The sequence below is a fragment of the Priapulus caudatus genome, unplaced genomic scaffold (assembly GCF_000485595.1).
Source record: "Priapulus caudatus unplaced genomic scaffold, Priapulus_caudatus-5.0.1 Scaffold767, whole genome shotgun sequence".
Lineage (NCBI taxonomy): Eukaryota > Metazoa > Priapulida > Priapulimorpha > Priapulimorphida > Priapulidae > Priapulus > Priapulus caudatus.
This window is the reverse complement of record NW_014577828.1, coordinates 44,187-59,583: the sequence shown is the minus strand read 5'-3', so window position 1 is coordinate 59,583 and position 15,397 is coordinate 44,187. Positions and strand designations below refer to the sequence as shown.

The 15,397-nt window shown below is 41.8% G+C and overlaps 2 protein-coding genes and 1 long non-coding RNA gene across 3 annotated transcripts in view; 1 reads left to right on the top strand and 2 right to left on the bottom strand.

Moving 5' to 3' along the window:
• Nucleotides 1–2,944, bottom strand: part of LOC106813399 (cyclin-dependent kinase 7-like) — a 7,152-nt gene extending 4,208 nt beyond the window's left edge. Inside the window, exons 1-7 of the mRNA XM_014817535.1 lie at nucleotides 2,870–2,944; nucleotides 1,733–1,795; nucleotides 1,378–1,479; nucleotides 1,099–1,167; nucleotides 807–917; nucleotides 565–683; nucleotides 96–195 (exon numbers count right to left, since the gene is read on the bottom strand). Coding sequence (XP_014673021.1) covers nucleotides 96–195; nucleotides 565–683; nucleotides 807–917; nucleotides 1,099–1,167; nucleotides 1,378–1,479; nucleotides 1,733–1,795; nucleotides 2,870–2,944 — 639 coding nt within the window. The remainder of the gene's footprint in view (nucleotides 1–95; nucleotides 196–564; nucleotides 684–806; nucleotides 918–1,098; nucleotides 1,168–1,377; nucleotides 1,480–1,732; nucleotides 1,796–2,869) is intronic.
• Nucleotides 2,945–3,169: 225 nt separating this feature from the next.
• The window catches only part of LOC106813402 (MAU2 chromatid cohesion factor homolog), an 18,488-nt gene continuing 6,260 nt past the window's right edge, over nucleotides 3,170–15,397 (top strand). Inside the window, exons 1-12 of the mRNA XM_014817539.1 lie at nucleotides 3,170–3,438; nucleotides 3,698–3,715; nucleotides 3,982–4,047; nucleotides 4,195–4,296; nucleotides 4,451–4,573; nucleotides 4,945–5,100; nucleotides 5,437–5,586; nucleotides 5,993–6,083; nucleotides 6,684–6,787; nucleotides 7,285–7,428; nucleotides 7,850–7,977; nucleotides 8,567–8,644. Of these exons, the coding sequence (XP_014673025.1) occupies nucleotides 3,187–3,438; nucleotides 3,698–3,715; nucleotides 3,982–4,047; nucleotides 4,195–4,296; nucleotides 4,451–4,573; nucleotides 4,945–5,100; nucleotides 5,437–5,586; nucleotides 5,993–6,083; nucleotides 6,684–6,787; nucleotides 7,285–7,428; nucleotides 7,850–7,977; nucleotides 8,567–8,644 (1,412 nt within the window). The 5' untranslated portion in view covers nucleotides 3,170–3,186. The remainder of the gene's footprint in view (nucleotides 3,439–3,697; nucleotides 3,716–3,981; nucleotides 4,048–4,194; nucleotides 4,297–4,450; nucleotides 4,574–4,944; nucleotides 5,101–5,436; nucleotides 5,587–5,992; nucleotides 6,084–6,683; nucleotides 6,788–7,284; nucleotides 7,429–7,849; nucleotides 7,978–8,566; nucleotides 8,645–15,397) is intronic.
• On the bottom strand, nucleotides 13,101–13,589 carry LOC106813404. The gene is made up of 2 exons (XR_001394464.1): nucleotides 13,550–13,589; nucleotides 13,101–13,145 (listed from the first exon to the last, which is right to left on the bottom strand). It is a non-coding gene; the product is annotated as an uncharacterized LOC106813404 (long non-coding RNA).

Genomic DNA, 15,397 nt, shown 5'->3' with positions numbered 1-15,397 from the left:
GAGAGAGAGAGAGAGAGAGAGAGAGAGAGAGCGAGAGAGAGAGAGAGAGAGAGAGAGAGAGAAAGAGAGAGAGACAGAGAGATACATATATATACCCTGAGAAGTAGTTCTGCCAAAATGCAGCCGACAGCAAACATGTCAACTCCCACACCGTAGATTCTTGCTCCAAACAGTAGCTCTGGCGCTCTGTACCACCTGCAACACAGTAACAGTACATATCCAACATGTATCCACTGCATTCTACCAAAAGCCCAATAACTAATCACATCTAGTAATTAGTTAATGGGCACTTGATTCTAATTATGTACATGTACTTCAGTACATGTATTTGTATTTGAATTACATGCAATAAAGATTTAATAGTAATAATAATATAGTTCTGTATAACCACTAGAACGTTCAGTACTGCATGCACACAAACTTACATGTATAAAAACAGGTGATAGATTAACTAATGTTGGAAACTCTGAACTCAGAAATAATGGTTTTGAATCTCCAATGTCAGAATCAATTATCCTTCATTCATAAATTTCTCTTGAAATAATAATAAAACATTCAACTGGCCTCGTGACAACTTGATGTGTGTACACACGATTTGGCGAGCCAAAGGTTTTCGCCAAACCAAAATCTCCAATCTTTAGCACCCCGTTCCTGTCAACCAACAAATTGTTTGGTTTCAAATCCTGCAAAATATGTACAGCACAACATGAAACAACATAGCGATAACACGAATACGTGTTACAGTGCCAGTTACATTACTAAAAGAATAGAAACAATCAAACCTAAAATTCACATTAGATACTAACCCTGTGCAGGATCCAGTTAGCATGAAGATACTCAAGTCCTTTGATGGTCATGACAATATATGACTTGCAGTGCGCTGGGGTCAGAACAACCGTCATGTCTTTGATAATCACCTAAAGAAATGTCTTGCTTAGAATAGATGGTTTGGAACACAGCAAAACTCGTACATATAAAATCGAATATCTAATTTAGTTTCAATTGTGTCCAGATTTGTATTACTCGTACATAAAATATGACAAAATGATAATATTCTATATTACATTTATTATTATTTAGGTGTATATTCATAGGTACCTCCAGATCTGTTTCCATGAAATCAAACACCAGTGATATATTGGACTTTTGTCCATAGACATCCATCAACTGGCAAAAAAAAATCAGTCATAAAATTCAGTATAACATTCTATGGAGAAATAAGAACTATAAGCCTTGACAAAGTAAATATTGCTCTCATTACTCCAAAGACTGCCGTCAGCCTGTTATCAGACAATGGAAGCGTCACTTTGCTCGCAGATAAGAAATATGAGAAATGAGACTGATAGGTTCCTTTAATACTCAGAAGACAAATCTTACAGTAATGATGTTTGGATGATAAAGTTCCTGTAACAGCTTAATCTCCCTGAGTGCAGTCCTGTTGATTCCATCTTTGGCTTCTTGTCTATTACCTAATTTAATCTGAAGTACAAAAGTGCATATTACAATGAACGTGTATGTATTTATTTTTTAAATATATATTGATGATATCACACATATGTTCATATGACATGATATGTGAGCCATGTGCCTTCAAACTGTAGATATTAAATTTAATAACTGAAACTCTAAACTGAGAAGTGAGAACATGGCATAGCTGGGCATAATAATGAGTATATTATTTTGATCATGGTTATGTTAATGTGTTATTGTTCATTTATCCCTGTACTTTCACCTTTTTAACTGCGACTATGCGTCCATCATTTTGTACATCCCGTGCCTTGTACACTTGTGCAAACTGAAAAAAGTGATAAATACAAGGAATTGACTAATTTAATATAAACTTGTAAATTTTGTACATACTATAACTATATGTGCCTTGATGTATCTGATATCTTTCCATAATATATGTAGCAGGACACACGCAACAAACAGGATGGCAGCATGAAAGGAGATAAGAAGTGTAATAGAGTAGGTGACAGCAGACAGAGAGAGAGAGAGAGAGAGAGAGAGAGAGAGAGAGAGAGTGAGGGGGAGAGAGAGAGAGAGAGAGAGAGAGAGAGAGAGAGAGAGAGAAAGAAAGTGAGGGGGAGAGTTGGGTGAGAGAGATGAAAAGAGAGAACGGGGTGAGAGACATGGAGAGAGAGAGGGGAGACGGGGTGAGAAAGATGGATAGAGAGAGAGAGGGGAGACGGGGTGAGAGAGATGGAGAGAGAGGGGAGACGGGGTGAGAGAGATGGAGAGAGAGAGAGGGGAGAAGACACGGTGAGAGAGATGGAGAGAGAGAGGGGAGACGGGGTGAGAGAGATGGAGAGAGAGAGAGGGGAGACGGGGTGAGAGAGATGGAGAGAGAGAGGGGAGACGGGGTGAGAAGATGAGAGAGAGAAGAGAGGGGAGACGGGGTGAGAGAGATGGAAGAGAGAGAGAGAGAGCGTGAGTGAGAAGGAAGAGGGGGAAGAAAGGGGAGAGTGAGATCAGAGCTAAGAGTAAGATCAGAGTGAGAGAAGGGGTAAGGGGAGAAGAAAAGTGAAGGAGAGGGCGATGAAGAGTGAGGGAAGCAAAAAAGCGAGAGGATAAAAGATGAAGCGAGGGACATGGAGAGCGTCAAAGACAGAGAAAAACGGAGAACCTATTCAGGACTTCTAGTTCCAGCGATAAATTTGCCTGTGGTGTTATTAATATTATTATTGTAGACACTACTCGGTAATGGTATTTTGTTTGGCTGAGTGATATTTTATTATTCGTGGCCAGCCGGCTTCACTCTGGTCGCTCTACAAACGCAGGAAAAGGAATGACGATGACCATAAACTATTTACAGGTTACAAGCGCCTGGTGGCATAGACATAAGTAAGGCAGTTAACATGTCTATCACCTGTCCTTCGCCTAAAAATTTGATTTTTTCGTAACGTTTCCCTCTTCCCTCATTCTCGTTTGCTTCGCCGGCCATTTCGTAACAGCGCCCCTATCGGAAATAACAGAACTTATTATTTACATACCTATTGTTACGTTGTTTATATAAGATAATTACGAGCCATTTCATTGACGTGCTTGATGTCTAATAAAATATAAATTATTATCGATGCAATTGTGTAATTAAATTATTTTTCAAAGACTTCAGTATTCTTGCTTCTGACTTTTATCTTTGAAAGTCACAACACATCTTCACGTCGAGGTAACAAGAAGACGAAGATGGCGTCGAGTTTTCCTGTTCCACAACAACAAGGACAAGGAGATGCTTGTTATTTAGCTCTACTCGGGCTTGCGGAACATTTTAGAACGTCCAGTCCACCGAACTATAGACTATGCATCCAATGTTTGCAGGGGATACTTACTCTTACGCCACATTCACGGATAGAAGCTCGAACTCATTTGCAACTAGGAAGTCTACTGTTTCACCACACGAAAAACATAGATCTCGCCAGAAATCACCTGGAGAAAGCAGTACGCATCTCTTCATGTTTGACCAGACGCCAAATATCTGCTACACTAGGCAATAGTGTTATTAGTTGTACATCGTGCAGTTCTTAACGCTCTAATATTACTAGTAGTAGTACTACTATTCGAACAATGTCGTGAATGTGCAGGTGAACAAATATAGTTCAAATAACAAATCGTGTTCGCGGAGTCAAATATTCAGTGTTTCGCTAGTTAGTTTATCAATTTAAACACGTGTCTGAAATCTTCTTTTTGTCTTTTACAGTGGCATCTTTCACAACCCGTATCCTTTTGATTCGACTGTTTTGTAGTGGTAATTTGGTGTAAAAATATGATTGATTAAGTGTATACGGTATGAAAGTGATGGTTTTTGCAGTTAACAAACAGAAACTGGTTGTGGTCTATGTCCAAAACCATCCAAATGCACGTTAATATTTAGTCAACATCATTAAAGTTATAAAATTATTAATAACATCATTGTGCATAACATTCTTTATGGTAAGATGCTTAGCAATCACAGTCAGTATGCATTCTTAACAAAATGAACAGATGGCGTCATTCGATGATGTTAAATTTGAAGTGGCAAGTATTTTAGCTGAGATCTATCAGCTACAGGTGAATATATTAACTATTCGTACATTTTGGATGCGTGTATGTTTGTGTGATTTCCGGGTAAACATATTAGAATGTAAGAAACATTTTACATGTGTGCCTAGCATGATATTGATAATATACCTATAGTATGAAATTCACAATTTTCAGAACATGGAGAACTTTTCTAAGGGTGTGCTCCGTAAAGCTGTAGAGATCTCTCAACAATCACAGTCTGCGTATTGGCACTGCCGTCTGCTTTTTCAACTTGCTGTAAGTACTAGACTCATGCGCACTGCCTCACATCAGTTGAACGGGCCGAAGAAATAGCATGACAAAAACCTGTGTATAAATGCCAATAAATGTTATTTTAGTTTATGTGGTTATATTGGGTTGTTTATGTAGTGATTTATTGTTTATGTTTCAGCAACTTCATGCAGCAGAGAAAGACTATATCTCTGCTTGTGGACTGCTTGGAGTTGGGGTAGACTTTGCACACGTAGCTGGAGCAATTTATACCAGAATACTGTTCATGCTCAGTCGCGCAATGGTAAACCATACGTGCCTTTAATTTATGCAGGTTTTTAATGCAAATTTCTGAGTAAATTTATTCGTAAGTCACATGTTGTAGACTTGTATTTTTTTGTAAATTGCATGATGATCACGTAAATATTAAAGGCATTATAGAATTTCTTTATTCTCACACATGAACCTCACACATATCCTCACATCAATGTTCAATCGATATCATTGTTGCAATCAAATTCACATTTCATAGAAGAAGCTTAAATGTTTGAGACTTACAAGATTTAGCATTTTCACAACCACATTGTATTGTTTACATGTTGATTGGGCGGAAAGTTGAGTTTAGTTGTTATATTATAGTTGCACAGCTTGTGTACGATCGGTGATTCTCCACAGGTAATGATAATTGATCACAAGCTGGCCGAGGTGGTGCAAGTGCTGACCGTGTCTGGTCAGTTGATTGACCAGTGGAATGGACCGCCGACTCAGAAGGAGTCACTGCGAGTGTTCTACCTGGTACTGCAGGTGTGCCAATATCTCATGGTTGGCCAGGTGAGTCACTGAGATTCCCACCTTACTCCAACTACATCCAAACTTGTATATATATTGTCAGTCAAGGGAAATTAGTCAAAAGTGTGTTTTATACACAGGTATCCATTTATATAAAAATAAATGTACATACACACGTGCATACGGACGCACATATGCATGTATACATGCACACACACACAGACACACACTTGCACACGCACGCACACACACGAGTGTGTAAGTAAACGGTCTGGTGCAGGAGATTGCAGGCCCACATGACTAAAATTAATTTAATATTAGCCCTGGTAGATGGCGCCACTGCCTTTACCTGATTCTTCAGTCTGCGCCCCACCACAGGTAAAGAGCGTGAAGCCGTGCTTGAAGCAGCTGCAGCAGAGCATCCTCAGCATTACCTCGCTTCACACGGACGACGATCCATTGCCTAGCAACCCCGTCGAGATGTTTCACTGGCTGCCGAAGGAGCACATGTGTGTGCTCGTCTATCTGGTAAGTGTCGTCACGTACGTGTGTCTTCACGTGCATCGTTGCCCGACGCTGGTGCTGCCGTCGGTCCGCTAGTCTATGTTCTTCGTGTTGTGGTGCAGGTTTTCGACAGAGAGAAAGAAATCCGGTGACTCGTCGTGAGGTATCGTCGGTCAACGTTCCAGTCTTTTTTCGGTTTGTCAAATTCGGTACGTCGCATCGTCGGGTTTGTGAAGTGAGTGACGTATAAATTTTCTCGCTGTGAATTTGAGAAAAGTTGTTATACTGATAGAGTATTATACATAATGGCAGTTTTTGGTGTGACTGATCGCTAACGATGGTTTAATTTACGTGCGGTTATTACTAGCAGAGTTTAGTTGCGCCGTTTCGCATCTCCAGTCGACTATAGGTGTTGCGTGGCTCTATTTAGGTGACTGTGATGCATTCGATGCAAGCTGGCTACATGGACAAAGCACAGAAGTACACAGATAAGGCCCTGATGCAGATTGCCAAGCTTAAAAGTAAGTGCATTCAACGACCTACGCCACAAAATTAAAATAACATAACTGCGAACATAATTTCCAATGGCGGAACAAAATAATTGCGGATGGACTTGACTGAGGCATTGCGTAGGTGATGAGTTGCATATAGGGGGCGCCGGTACGCTTGTGGCATGGCCGGCGTTCCTCAGATGCTGCCTAGAGTGGTAATGTTGAGCAATCTCAGGTGCACAGGGGCCATCTGATACGTAACCTAGTCAGGTCTTTGACGCATAGTTAATACATGTGAATAATATGTTTGCGATAAATGATACATAGCAAAATATAATTTTGATATTACATGTAAAAGCTGTGTATGTTATGTCTGTAGGATGTAACAAACATCGGATCTAAAAAAAAACATCTCAAAATACTGACAGCATCGTTTAGAAGACTAATGATTAAATCGATAATAATACATTACTAAAGGATGAAATTAGGAGAATCATCGTGGCAATCATTAGAAGCATGTCAGTAAAAGAAATTGAAATAAAATTAAAAAATATATTTAATAAAATAGAGGCATATAAATTATGGTATGCAAGAAAATCTGCCAGTTAAGCATTCTTTTTTACGTCGCAGTGGTCGACTCCCATCCGATCCTCTCCACATTCCAACTGATGCTTCTGGAACACATCATCATGTGTCGTCTGGTGATGGGAAATAAAACAATGGCTGTACAAGAGGTAAAGTATGAATGGAGTGTTCTCCATCGATCACTGATCGTTAGTATGTGGCAAATACTATAGCTTCCGTGAGAAGATTTTTTACTATAAAGGGAGTAAAGTCCTTCCATCCTCCCACAGATTTATCTTTTATGTATAATATAACCTAAATTTAACCTCTTAAAATATAACCTAATTTAATGTCGTTACTTTCACATGCAATTATACTCTACAACTATGCTATCACCTACTACCTCCATAATTTTATGCTAAATCATAAATAAGATGCCCACATTCGTAGGCGGGTCGTGGACGTTGTTTCCGAATGTTTGTCTTAGCGCGAGTAGCCAATGCCGTCTTACTACTGTCTCGCACTCTTCTTCTCGTTCGCGGATTGCGTGCAATCCTAAAATTCATTGGTCTTTCACCTAGTAAAACGTCGTCGGGCGAATCTGCTAGCGAATACCTTTACCAGAATTTCCATCTTGAATTCACGTACGGTACATATATGCTCGCAGATTGTGCAGGCTTGCCAGCTATGTCACCAGCATCCGAACCTGATGTCGACTCACCGGCCGCAGGTCCACACGCTGCTGGGTCTCTATGCGATGTCGATGAACTGCATGGAGGCAGCGGAGACGCAGTTCAACACTGCGCTGCGGGTGAGCGATCGTAGATCGTCGTTGTTCTCGCTTCTTCTTTTTTTCGCGGATTTCCGATCGGGTCTCGCCGAAAATAATAGCTGATGATGATGTAGATACATAACTAGTTTCAATTTTGTCCGTAAAACCGATAAAGCTTGTTCTAAATGTGTATATGTTATAACCTGTGTTATTGTATTTGGCTGGACCCTAATTTTTGGATTGTCACAAGTCATTCGGCTTATCACAATCCTGAAATTCTTTGGTCTTTTACCTCGTAAGAATTTTTTACTCTCGGGCAAATATGCTAGTCTTGCAGTGAATACAATTCCCATAATTTTTATTGTGACTTCGCGTACGGCACAAATGCTCATAAATTTTGTCTCGTCACTTTCACTAATGTTTCGCATGAAAAAATAATTTGGTTTTTCCATTGTCGTAGTTGTCGACGGAGAACGAACTGTGGACGTTCATCAACCTGAACCTGGCCATTGTCTACCTGCGCACGAATCGCGAGGCCGACCTCATGGGCCTGCTGGAACGCATCGACCCCGAACGCATAGTCGCCAAGTGAGTACGACTTCATTTATCTGCTCGACGCTTTGAACCGAGTTTCGAGTCTTCTCTCAGAGGCTCTTGGGTCTCTTGAAGTACTCATACATGTGTCTCCATTGCACTGAGTCTCTCTTGAGGCTCCTGAGGCTCCATTGCACCGAGTCGGGAGAAGAGTCATCGAGTCTCTCCCGATTTCACTTAGCTTTTATAAGACTTCCTCAGACTCTCCTTGGTTTCTTTTGTGCCTCTCTCGTGAATACATGGTATATATATATATATATCGAATAGTCTGTCCTAAGTATCTCCATTGTACTCAAGATTTATTATGTAGTTAGAATCCTACAAGTCGTAACTTTACGTCTGATTTTGGGTTTGTGATGCGCGTTACTATGGCGTTACTGTGCAGATGCTTTTGTCTTATTCGTACTAGTTAAAAGCAACCATTAGTGCCATCTATTGAAAGCAAGTACTCACTATCGTGAACAGCAGCTCGTGTGCGTAATGCCACTGGAGTCGTGAAGTGGCTTGAGACAGGTTAAAAGGGAAGGCGTTGGCATCAACAAGGTTGTTCGTTCTTCTCGCTAATCTTCTCTGTCGCTTTCAGCTCCCACAGCATCAAGGCATCTGCTTACTACGTTCGGGGATTGCAGTCCTTCTTCCAGGCTCGCTACAACGAGGCAAAGTGAGTAGGCGATCGCGATCATGTCACTCGGGTTACGTGGACGGCAGGGAAAAAATTATTTATTTTTCGGGGGCTACTTTTCAAGCTCGCGTGCATGAAAATAGCACTCTAAAATTTGGTTTGCATTGAACTCTATGCAAATTTACGGGGGCTCTTTTTGCCATTTCCGGGGCTCTTTTTGGCATTTCGGGAGCTAAATCGCCCCGAGCCCCCGTGTATTTTTTTCACTGGTGGACGGGCCGGGGGGTCGCGAGTCTTGCTTGAGCGCTGTTGAGTCGTGCTTGCGTTTGCTCGGCGGGCTTTCGTCGTCTTTTTTGTCTTTGCAGCCGTGGAAGGTTGGATATTGTTCGTCACCAACGTCCACGAGGAAGCCCAGGAAGACGACGTCATCGACAAATTCGCAGAGTTCGGAGAAATCAAGAACCTTCACATGAACTTGGACAGACGAACCGGATTCCTGAAGGTGACCTTGACGTCGCTCAGCGTCCGAGAAGGCCGACTTGTCGGTTATTTTATTAATTTCTATTTGATAAATTATTCAATGACTATGCAATATGTCAGTAAGGGTTCATGTTAGGGTTAGCGTATGTTAGGGTTAGGGTTAGCGTCTGTGTTAGGGTTAGGGCGTATAACATGTGTGACACATTTGTCGCACATTCTGTGGGAGCCGAAGGGGAATTAGACATGCGAGCTGCATACACCGCAGCGCAATTCTCTTCATTGCGCCGAGCGTAGATTCGCGATAAGCCGCCGCTTCGCTACGAGAGTGTTAAACGTGACTCACGTTCCCGACCACCCGCCGCGCGGCTGGAGTCTGTTCTCAGGAAATAAAATTAGCCTTATCATTAGTCTTAACATTAACGTTTCCTCGTAGACCGGACCTCCATACACTGCGTAATAGAAACTCGTAACGTTACCATGTTTCTGTCAACAGTCTATGAGGAAAAGTTAAATGTGAAGACTAATGTTAAGACTAATTTTGTCTCTGACAACGGGCCTTCGCCTCGGTTTCGCCCACCGACTCGGTTATTCCCATCTGCCGCCGCGGTGACTGGGCGAGAGCGGGCGGGCATTGAATTCACGCGGTGGTCGTGCGTGTTTCAGGGATACGTGCTGGTGGAGTATGAGACGTACAAGGAGGCGCAGGCAGCCATGGACGGGCTCAACGGTACCGACATGCTCGGACAGAAGATCGCTGTAGACTGGTCGTTCGTGCGGGGTCCGGGCAAGGAGAAGCGAAGGTACGACACACGCGCGCCCTCGTGTCTCTCGAAAATGTCGATGCTAGCTAATTCGGCGAAGAAATTAAATAATATCAAATTATTAATTATTAATTAATTAATTATTCATTAATAATTTCAATAAACTTAAAATTCTAATTAGACCGAAAAAAATTAATTAAATTTAAAAATTAATTAAAAATCTACTTAATTTCAAGCGCGTGTCGCAACAGTTGCACGACCACTTGGTCCATACATACGCGACGACCGCAAGCATGAGGGTGGAATCGACCCGACTTTCTCTGTAATGACCACGCGTTTGCAAAGCAAGTATTCCGACGTTATCGGACGACGAATGCGCCGCTGAGCAAACGCAAGCACGACTCAACAGTGCTCAAGCAGACTCGCGACCCCCCGCGGCTGTCCACCAGTGAAAAAAATACACGGGGGCTCGGGGCGATTTAGCCCCGAAATGCCAAAAAGAGCCCGCGAAATGGCAAAAAGAAGCCTGCCCGCGTAAATTTGCATAGAGTTCAATGCAAACCAAATTTTAGAGTGCTATTTCATGCACGCGAGCTTGAAAAGTAGCCCCCGAAAAATAAATTATTTTTTCCCTGCCGTCCACGTAACCCGAGTGACATGATCGCGATGCGCCGACTCACTTTGCCTCGTTGTAGCGAGCCTGGAAGAAGGACTGCAATCCCCGAACGTAGTAAGCAGACGCCTTGATGCTGTGGAGCTGAAAGCGACAGAGAAGATTAGCGAGAAGAACGAACAACCTTGTCGATGCAACGCCTTCCTCTTTTAACCGCGTCTCAAGCCACTTCACGACTCCAGTGGCATTACGCACACGAGCTGCTGTTCACGATAGTAAGTACTTGCTTTCAATAGATGGCACTAATGGTTGCTTTTAACTAGTACGAATAAGACAAAAGCATCTGCACAGTAACGCCATAGTAACGCCGCATCACAAACCAAAATCAGACGTAAATGTTACGACTTGTAGGATTCTAACTACATAATGAATCTTGAGTACAATGGAGATACTTAGGACAGACTATTCGATATATTATATTAATATATATACCATGTATTCACGAGGGAGGCACAAAAGAAACAAGGAGAGTCTGAGGAAAGTCTTATAAAAGCTAAGTGAAAGGGAGAGACTCGATGACTCTTCTCCCGACTCGGTGCGAGCCACAGGAGCCTCAAGAGAGACTCAGTGCAATGGAGGACACATGTATGAGTACTTCAAGAGACCCAGAGCCTCTGAGAGACGACTCGAGACTCGGTTCAAAGACGTCAGAGCAATAATGAGTCGACTCACTTGGCGATCTAATGCGTTCGGGGTCGATGCGTTCCAGCAGGCCCATGAGTCGGCCTCGCGATTCGTGCGCAGGTAGACATGGCCAGGTTTCAGGTTGATAACGTCCACAGTTCTTCTCCGTCGACAACTACGACAATGGAAACCAAATTATTTTTCATGCGAAACATTAGTGAAAGTGCCGAGGCAAATTATGAGCGTTTGGTCGCGCGTACGCGAAGTCACAATAAAAATTCTAGGAATTGTATTCACTGCAAGACTAGCATATTTGCCCGAGAGTAAAAAATTCTTACGAGGTAAAAGACCAAAAGAATTTTAGGATTGCTGATAAACCGAATGACTTGTGACAATGCAAAAATTAGGGTCCAGCCAAATACAATAACACAGGTTATAACATATACACACTTAGAACAAGCTTTATCGCGTTTTACGGAAAAATTGAAACTAGTTATGTATCTACATCTATCATCAGCTATTATTTTTGGCAAGAACCGATCCGAAATCCGCGAAAAAAAAGAAGAAGCGAGAACAACGACGATCTACGATCGCTCACCGCGAGCGCAGCGCAGTGTTGAACTGGCGTTTCCGCTGCCTCCATGCAGTTATCGACATCGCATAGAGACCAGCAGCGTGTGGACCTGCGGCCGGTGAGATCGACATCAGGTTCGGATGCTGGTGACATAGCTGGCAAGCCTGCACAATCTGGCGAGCATATATGTACCGTACGTGAATTCAAGATGGAAATTCTGGTAATCGTATTCGCTAGCAGATTTGCCCGACGACGTTTTTACTAGGTGAAAGACCAATGAATTTTAGGATTGCACGCAATCCGCGAGCTGAGAAGAAGAGTGCGAGACAGCAGTAAGACGGCATTGGCTACTCGCGCTAAGACAAACATTCGGAAACAACGTCACGACCCGCCTACGAATGTGGCATCTTATTTACGATTTAGCATAAAATTATGGAGGTAGTAGGTGATAGCATAGTTGTAGAGTATAATTGCATGTGAAAGTAACGACATTAAATTAGGTATATTTAAGAGGTCAAACTTAGGTTATATTATACATAAAAGGTAAATCTGTGGGAGGATGGAAGGACTTTATAGTAAAAAATCTTCTCACGGAAAGCCTATCAGTATTTGCCAGCATAGCTAAGCGATCAGTGGGATCGATGGAGAACACTCCATTGCATACTTTACCTCTTGTACAGCCATTGTTTTATTTCCATCACCAGACGACACATGATGATGTGTTCCAGAAGCATCAGTTGGAATGTGGAGAGGATCGGGATGGGAGTCGACCACTGCGACGTAAAAAAGAATGCTTAACTGGCAGATTTTCTTGCATACCATAATTTATATGCCTCTATTTTATTAAATATAAAAAAAAAAATATGATTGCCACGATCATTCTCCTAATTTCATTTTAGTAATGTATTATTATCTATTTAATCATTAGTCTCTAAACGATGCTGTCAGTATTTTGAGATGGTTTTTTTTAGACACGATGTTTGTTACATCCTACAGACATAACATACACAGCTTTACATGTAATATCAAAATTATATTTTGCTATGTATCATTTATCGCAAACATATTATTACATGTTATTAACTATGCGTCAAAGACCTGACTAGGTTACGTATCAGATGCGCCCCTGTGCACCTGAGATTTGCTCAACATTACCACTCTAGGCAGCATCTGAGGAACGCCGGCCATGCCACAAGCGTACCGGCGCCCCTATATGCAACTCATCACCTACGCAATGCCTCAGTCAAGTCCATCCGCAATTATTTTGTTCCGCCATTGGAATTATGTTCGCAGTTATGTTATTTAATTTTGTGGCGTACGTCGTTGAATGCACTTACTTTTAAGCTTGGCAATCTGCATCAGGCCTTATCTGTGTACTTCTGGTGCTTTGTCCATGTAGCCAGCTTGCATCGAATGCATCACAGTCACCTAATAGGGGCACGCAACACCTATAGTCGAGCTGAGATGCGAAACGGCGCAACTAAACTCTGCTAGTAATAACCGCACGTAAATTAAACCATCGTTAGCGCATCAGTCACACCAAAAACTGCCTATTATGTATAATACTCTATCAGTATAACAACTTTTCTCAAATTCACAAGCTGAGAAAATTTATACGTCACTCACTTCAAACCCGACGATGCGACGTACCGAATTTGACAAACCGAAAAAACTGGAACGTTTGACGACGATACCTCACGACGAGTCACCGGATTTCTTTCTCTCTGTCGAAAACCTGCACCACAACACGAAGAACATAGACTAGCGACGACGGCAGCACCAGCGTCGGGCAACCGATGCACGTGAAGACACACGTACGTGACGACACTTACCAGATAGACGAGCACACACATGTGCTCCTTCGGCAAGCAGCAGCAGTGAAACATCTCGACGGGGTTGCTAGGCAATGGATGCGTCGTCCGTGTGAAGGAGGTAATGCTGAGGATGCTCTGCTGCAGCTGCTTCAAGCACGGCTTCACGCTCTTTACCTGTGGTGGGGCGCAGACTGAAGAATCAGGTAAAGGCAGTGGCGCCATCTACCAGGGCCTAATATTAAATTAATTTTAGTCATGTGGGCCTGCAATCTCCTGCACCAGACCGTTTACTTACACACTCGTGTGTGTGCGTGCGTGTGCAAGTGTGTGTCTGTGTGTATACATGCATATGTGCGTCCGTATGCACGTGTGTATGTACATTTATTTTTATATAAATGGATACCTGTGTATAAAACCACTTTTGACTAATTTCCCTGACTGACAATATATATACAAGTTTGGATGTAGTTGGAGTAAGGTGGGAATCTCACGTGACTCACCTGGCCAACCATGAGATATTGGCACACCTGCAGTACCAGGTAGAACACTCGCAGTGACTCCTTCTGAGTCGGCGGTCCATTCCACTGGGTCAATCAACTGACCAGACACGGTCAGCACTTGCACCACCTCGGCCAGCTTGTGATCAATTATCATTACCTGTGGAGAATCACCGATCGTACACAAGCTGTGGCAACTATAATATAACAACTAAACTCAACTTTCCGCCCAATCAACATGTAAACAATACATGTGGTTGTGAAAATGCTAAATCTTTGTAAGTCTCAAACATTTAAGCTTCTTCTATGAAATGTGAATTTGATTGCAACAATGATATCGATTGAACATTGATGTGAGGATATGTGTGAGGTTTCATGTGTGAGAATAAAGAAATTCTATAATGCCTTCAATATTACGTGATCATACATGCAATTTACAAAAAAATACAAGTCTACAACATGTGACTTACGAATAAATTTACTCAGAAATTTGCATTAAAAACCTGCATAAATTAAAGGCCACGTATGGTTTACCATTGCGCGACTGAGCATGAACAGTATTCTGGTATAAATTGCTCCAGCTACGTGTGCAAAGTCTACCCCAACTCCAAGCAGTCCACAAGCCAGAGATATAGTCTTTCTCTGCTGCATGAAGTTGCTCGAAACATAAACAATAAATCACTACATAAACAACCCAATATAACCACATAAACTAAAATAACATTTATTGGCATTTATACACAGGTTTTTGTCATGCTATTTCTTCGGCCCGTTCAACTGATGTGAGCAGTGCGCATGAGTCTAGTACTTACAGCAAGTTGAAAAAGGCAGACGCCAGTGCCAATACGCAGACTGTGATTGTTGAGAGATCTCTATCAGCTTTACGGAGCACACCTTAGAAAAGTTCTCCATGTTCTGAAAATTGTGAATTTCATAACCTATAGTATATTATCAATATCATGCTAGGCCACACATGTAAAATGTTTCTTACATTCTAATATGTTTACCCGGAAATCACACAAACATACACGCATCCAAAATGTACGAATAGTTAATATATTCACCTGTAGCCGATAGATCTCAGCTAAAATACTTGCTCACTTCAAATTTAACATCATCGAATGACGCCATCTGTTCATTTGTTAAGAATGCATACTGACTGTGATTGCTAAAGCATCTACCATAAAGAATGTTATGCACATATGATGTTATTAATAATTTTAATAACTTTAATGATGTTGACTAAAATATTAACGTGCATTTGGATGGTTTTGGACATAGACCACAACCAGTTTCTGTTTGTTAACTGCAAAAACCATCACTTTCATACCGTATACACTTAATCAATCATATTTTTACACCAATTTAC